This window comes from Zosterops lateralis, assembly GCF_965231275.1.
Source record: "Zosterops lateralis genome assembly, chromosome: 1".
Lineage (NCBI taxonomy): Eukaryota > Metazoa > Chordata > Aves > Passeriformes > Zosteropidae > Zosterops > Zosterops lateralis.
The window spans coordinates 49,225,658-49,231,657 of record NC_139762.1 but is presented as its reverse complement, the minus strand read 5'-3'; the positions used below and the strand labels follow the sequence as shown (position 1 = coordinate 49,231,657).

At 37.9% G+C, this 6,000-nt stretch overlaps 1 protein-coding gene across 1 annotated transcript in view; it reads right to left on the bottom strand.

Moving 5' to 3' along the window:
• Positions 1-1,653: 1,653 nt before the first annotated feature.
• EPDR1 (ependymin related 1) overlaps positions 1,654-6,000 on the bottom strand; it is a 29,235-nt gene continuing 24,888 nt past the window's right edge. Inside the window, exon 3 of the mRNA XM_083877322.1 lies at positions 1,654-4,323. Coding sequence (XP_083733448.1) covers positions 4,133-4,323 — 191 coding nt within the window. The 3' untranslated portion in view covers positions 1,654-4,132. The remainder of the gene's footprint in view (positions 4,324-6,000) is intronic.

The window sequence follows — 6,000 nt, the reverse complement described above, 5'->3', positions numbered from 1 at the left end:
AAAGGAGTCTGCAGTAGATTCCTTTGGATGTAGTGGTGACAAGATTAATTCTTCAGTCTTCAAAGGCAGCAGGCAGCACTCTTTTAAAGGCACACACATTCTTGCAGATAAACATGCAGGTCATCAGTCACATACTCATGCCTGCAAAATGCACAGTGCTAGGCTATTTGTCTTTGTTTCAAACAAAATATCATACTGCAGCTATGTGCATCACTACATTTAGGATGCAGTTTTGGGCTCTATGCTGAAATAGCCATACCAAACCACATGGATCTTTACCCTGGAGCATGTTGAATCAGTAGGCACTAAAAGTAGTGTTCAGAAATTTACGGTAACATCTTCAGAACAGCATTTTGTCCTACATTTCTGGCAGTTTTCTGGGACTACTGATTAGATCATAAATTTTTTTTTCCTCTCCTCTTACAAAGCAGTAACTGCTCAGAATTGTTTAAAAAGTTTTCCAGGCTTGCTCCATTTGTTCCTATGCCTAAGTGCAAATGTAAAGATTAAAACTCTAAGTGTCCGAGTCCATGCCATACATGCAGCTTCCTGGAAAGACTGTGACTTCCAGTCAAGGAGGTCCTTTATAGTTCAAGGACCTCTGTCTATTTGCATGGGTGCCCTTTTGAAATCTTTATTTCTTTTAGTTAGGGAGTAAGCTACTGATGATCTCGTGATCTGCCTTTCTGTCATGGGGGAACATCCTGCAGCTTGCCTCCAGCATCAGTTTCTGGCCAAGGATGCAGAAGATGCAGGATGTGATAAAACGGATATACCAAGACTGGTATTTTGGGACAGCAGCAATAGCACTTGAGCCAGCTCTGATCTCTCTGTTGGACGTCCACATGCAGCTCAGTGTATGTTGCTCACACATGCCTGGCACTGCCCTTGCCCTTGAGATAGAACTGCTGGCAAAATAAGGAGCTCAAGTCCAGCTCAGATCCATCAGGTATTTAGATGCTCAGTTCCTACTGAAATAAATACAAATGAGGGTTGCAAACACAGTTTGGAAGTGACCTCACTGACATTAGGAAGTAAAGGGTGGTGGGAGAAGAGATGCAAGTTTGCAAGGAGTAAGTGTAAGCATTAAAATGAACTTCAAGGTGAGAAATACACTGATTTTGTTAATGTTCCAAAAAGAATACAAGTATCATACTGTTTAAAGATTTCTTGACCAAAATTGCCTTTGATAATGTGTTTCTTCCTATGTTCTTCATGAAAGTTGGCACTCCCTGGTAAATGGCAGCACTTCCATGGTGTGCAGCATGGCTTGAGGTAGCAAAATCTGTCCCTAATAATAGAGTTAAGCAAACTGTTAAAATAGGAACTGAACCAAATGCCCAGATCTCCTCCTCAAATTCAAATGAAACCTTTCTTTGAGGTTCAGAAATGTTTGGTTAGCTTTAAATTAAACAATGTTGTGTTTCTACACATCCTGCTTTCAGCAAAAACTCCAAGCAGAAACACGAAAATATGGCAGGTACATCTATGTTTGCACTATTTCTGGCTCAGCTGAAATCAGGAAACACTGGAAATCTCACAAAATCAGCTTTGCCTCCCAGACTATCCAGCTACCAGGTTCTGTTGCTGTAACCCCACAGAATACAATGTAACTCATGTACATACCAATTTATTATTAATTTTTCACCAAATAACTGTGATAAACAAGTTTATCAGACTATCAGACATATGAACCTCCCATTTTTATTCAGTTGTGGCAGCATACTATATAGCTACCTTATATTCCTTTTATGCTCCTTCTCACTGAGTCACTGGCATAGTTGCCTAAAGACAAAACACCTCTTGTAAAACTCAACAAACCAAAGCACATCATAACAAAGATAACAAACTAAGCATATGCATGTCGTGCTTCATATTTGGTTTGTGGCTAATTCAAAATGTGTAATCCTGAATTTTGCTGCTTGATATCTCTTTGACAACTCTCTGCATTGGATTTGTAGAGCATAAATATGAAGACAACACCATTGCTTTAGAGGAACATATTTAGCCATATAAAATTGCCCTGAAAAACAGGGCAAAATTTTTAAAGCACTTTTGTGTACCAGACTTTTGCAAAATTGCAAATTTGTATTTAAAGGAACATTTAATGCTATTGCTGGAAACTATATCACTGTCAGCAAAACATAATACAGACACCCTGATTACCCAGCTATCTGCTCAACCGCAACAAAGCCATCCCAAACGATTCAGTACCGCAGCTTCATGCTTGCTAGCCAGATTTATTATATTTTCCAGATTCTAACAAGACACATATTAAGAAATGCATGTTAATCATTGTCCTAATGAGAACAATATGCAGTTAGCATTTAGAGTGTCACACAAAAAATACAGAAGGCAAGTAAAGAATAAATGCACTCTAAATTCAAGGAAACCCAATCCTTCTTTCTACTAGCGTGTTTCAGTGAAATGGCCCTCTGCAAGAGAAATTTTTAATGAACTAGCTAAATTTTAACTGGTATGGATATATGCTTTCATTAAGCATGGGGCAAAGTAAAATGCCATTCTGACCACAACTGTGAAAGAAAAACAACCACTGTCCCGCTTGCTTACGTACAAAAAGCTATGAGTATATAAAGCACTAAAAGCCTGCCCAGCACCTCTCCTCTGGAGACACCAAACTTCCCAGTGTTTACATCCGTTTGCAGCCAGATGACTTCTGTAGCAAACAGCTACCCAACATGTGTAAGAGGACAAGAATCTGTCTTTAAATTTATTTCCAAGTACTAAATAAAATGCATAACTTACAGAATAAACCAGTTAATCTAATTTGGTAAAAGTGCAAAACCCATTGCGCTTCTGAGAGCCTCAAAGGTGCATGAAGGTTTGGTTTGAATTTTCTAATGCAAAATATGTGCACTCCCTGCGCTTTTTGGTTATATGGAGATAATAAGATTTGAGGTGCTGATGAAACAGCAAATAAAACAGGCATCAATGGAGTGGGTGCAAAAGAAGGCAAGATTGTCATATCTGCTTAGGCTGCAGTGCCTTGCTGCCACACTACAGAGGACATCTAAAACCTGCGCATCCCATTCCTCCCTCTCACCTCTTCTCACAGGTAACAGCCTCTGTGCTTCTCTCCATTCCGACCATCAGGCACTGTGTGAATGCTGATTCAGTCTTTACTAACTATGCATGAAGAACAGCTTCTCTGTTTTCAAACGTCCTTGGAATTACAAAGGTGTTTCCACACCCTGAGTAAAGACTGTTGAAAGTGGCCACAAAACATTAAAGCAGTTTAGAGTGCAGTACCATTCAATCCCTTCGCATACGTTAAAGCTAGTATTGCCTTGGAAAGTGAGTGCTGAAGTAAAATGTCACTGATAATTGTCTCATAACACCCCACTGGAAGCCCTCTCCAAAAGGGAGATGCATAAAAACTTCAGCTTACTTCTTTTTGAAGGTGTACCTCTCCCTTTCCCTTCCTTTCACACCATTCTCCCAAGAAACAGGAAAGTATTTTTTGCATGTCAGCAAGCATTACATGAATAAAGCTACACCAGGTTCTTTTCAGAAAGAACAAAACTTAGCTGAAAAATTGATTACCAGCTTCCTGAAGAGCAGAAAGAAAAAAAAATAAAAATACCCCAAACAGAACATAAAGCAAAATAAAACCAAAGTAACAAATTTACGCCATTTTGATGCATATAGTTTAAAATTATATTTTTCACTTAGGGATGAGGTTTTACGCAGGTCATCTTTACCTTCAAGTCTCTAGAAGTAACAACAATGACAACAAAATTTAGCTTTTTCTTCTAGACAGTACCATTCAATGCTGCTGTCTGGTTATGCTTTGTCTTCTTGAAAAAATAAATAATGACATCTTTGCAAAAGGAATATCAACCTTAAATAAATAGTATCTAGAAATATTGTATTAATAGCAACTATGTAACACTGCAAGTGCATCACTGAGCAGGTTAATGTGATTTAAAGATTTCTTTTGTTTTATATATTTTACTCAGTTATATGCTTATGTTCTCTCTCAAGTGAAAACTTACAAACTCCAAAAAGAGCAACATTTAGCTTGAAAAATCAGCTTATAGGTCAACACCTGACTACTAAAAACCATTCTCTTGGCTAAAACGTGTTAGCCCAGGGCAGCCAGTGTCCATAATCAGCATTCATCTTTCATCCTCGTCAGCTGGGCTTTCTGGCAGGTGCTGGGAGGGGTGAACACGGAGGGGTCTGTGATGCCAGGCTGGATGTCAAAGAAGCGAGTGGAGGTTGTCACGCTGTAGTTCCTGGTGTAGGTTTCCTGTACTGGGTAACAGTCCTTGACGGTGTAAACGCCGACCCAGGTCTCCACTGCAAGCAACCAGAAATGTGACTACTTTAGGTGACAAGACAAGATGAATGGGTCATGGTGATGTCAGTCTCTTTTAACTCGTTGCTTCTGTTTAACACTGTCTATTCAGATTCTCATGATAATTTTTTTTAAATTCCTATTATTTTCAAACATTTCTAGCAGTTCATTATCTCAAGACTACACTCAATGCTGATCTCCTCTACGTATGTGATATAATGAGTCTGTCCCTTATTTAGCTTCAATTTAATTCCAGAGTGCTAACCTCAGAGGTGTTCCCTCACTTTCTTTCCCCCTTGTTCTCTGTCATCACCTTTACCTTCTCCACTGTGCTATTTAGGCAGTGGCAGCAATACGATTGAAGTGGTTTCCTTTGAATACCCTTTGCTTTTATCTCTCTTTTATAACCTCACAGACACCTTCTGTGATCGTTGTTTACCCCTTCAATCACACTCCATCCTGTTGTTTTATGCATTTCAGATCTCTTGATAGCAGAAACTCATGATGTTAAAATTACCTACCGTGATCATAAATCAGTTCCTCTGAGGAATGCCTGTAACAAATCTTTCTAGTCCCAAGGACACTTCCTTTCTCCCACCCAGCAGCAATCACATACACTTACTTTCAGTATTTTCAGTTTTGTGTCATAGGCTGTAGCACAACCACATTACCAGAAATAAATAAATGGTGACATGAAACACACATATACTGTATCCAAAGAAAGGGTAGCAAGCTAAGTAATATTTGAATATACCTCTTTTGAGCATGCTAATATACCAAAAACATTCTGACCTCAATTAATATGGTTTTGAGTACACAGAAATGGAGGAAATCTTTTACTGAACAAGTCTTCTCTCAGAATTTAGAATAAAAAATCATGCTTAAATATGATGCTACCAAAGTAGCCTGTATGTCCCCTAAACCTTTTATAATTGTAAAAGAAATATAATTTTTACAATCCAAACCAGTACTAGCTGAAAGGTATATAGGTAGATAGGTAACTTTCAGACATTATGTTTATGAATGATCATACAGAAAAATACTGGAGATACAAAATAATACAGGGTAAAAATCACACATCATTAATTGAATGAATCTGCATATAAAGTTCCACAAAAATTCCAAATATTTCAGATCTGAAAAAAAATAAAATTATTGGAGTGAGTGATAATTTGCCTCTTGCAGAATACCAGAGGATATATCAACCTCAAAGTTACAGAAGTCTAATGATCTTATCCTTCATTCTCTACTTCATTTGTTCTACTTTTATTCAAGAAAGAAGTATTTTCCTCTGGCTAAAGGCTCAAGTTTATAACCAGCCTATACATTAGATGTCCATAACCATAAGTATTGCTTTAGCTGAATAGTCCCATAAATTTCACAGAGGTTTTAAAATTATTTTTATAGTTGTTTGGGTCATCAATAAACCATAGATGAAACTGAAGCCAAAATTCTAATAAATTTCTGTGTATTCAAAATCTAACATACTATACCTTGGAAAATTCAGCCTCCTTTCTTTTACAATGCAAGTGTTCAGCTGCCAAGTGCAGAATTAAGCCTTGTGCTCACAAGCACAAGGTATTTTTTACCAGTAGAGAGCAGAACAAAATTTAGACACATATTAAGGATTTCAGTGGCTGCAGAATCATGTGTAGACAAACACTGACAACTTGCTTTGT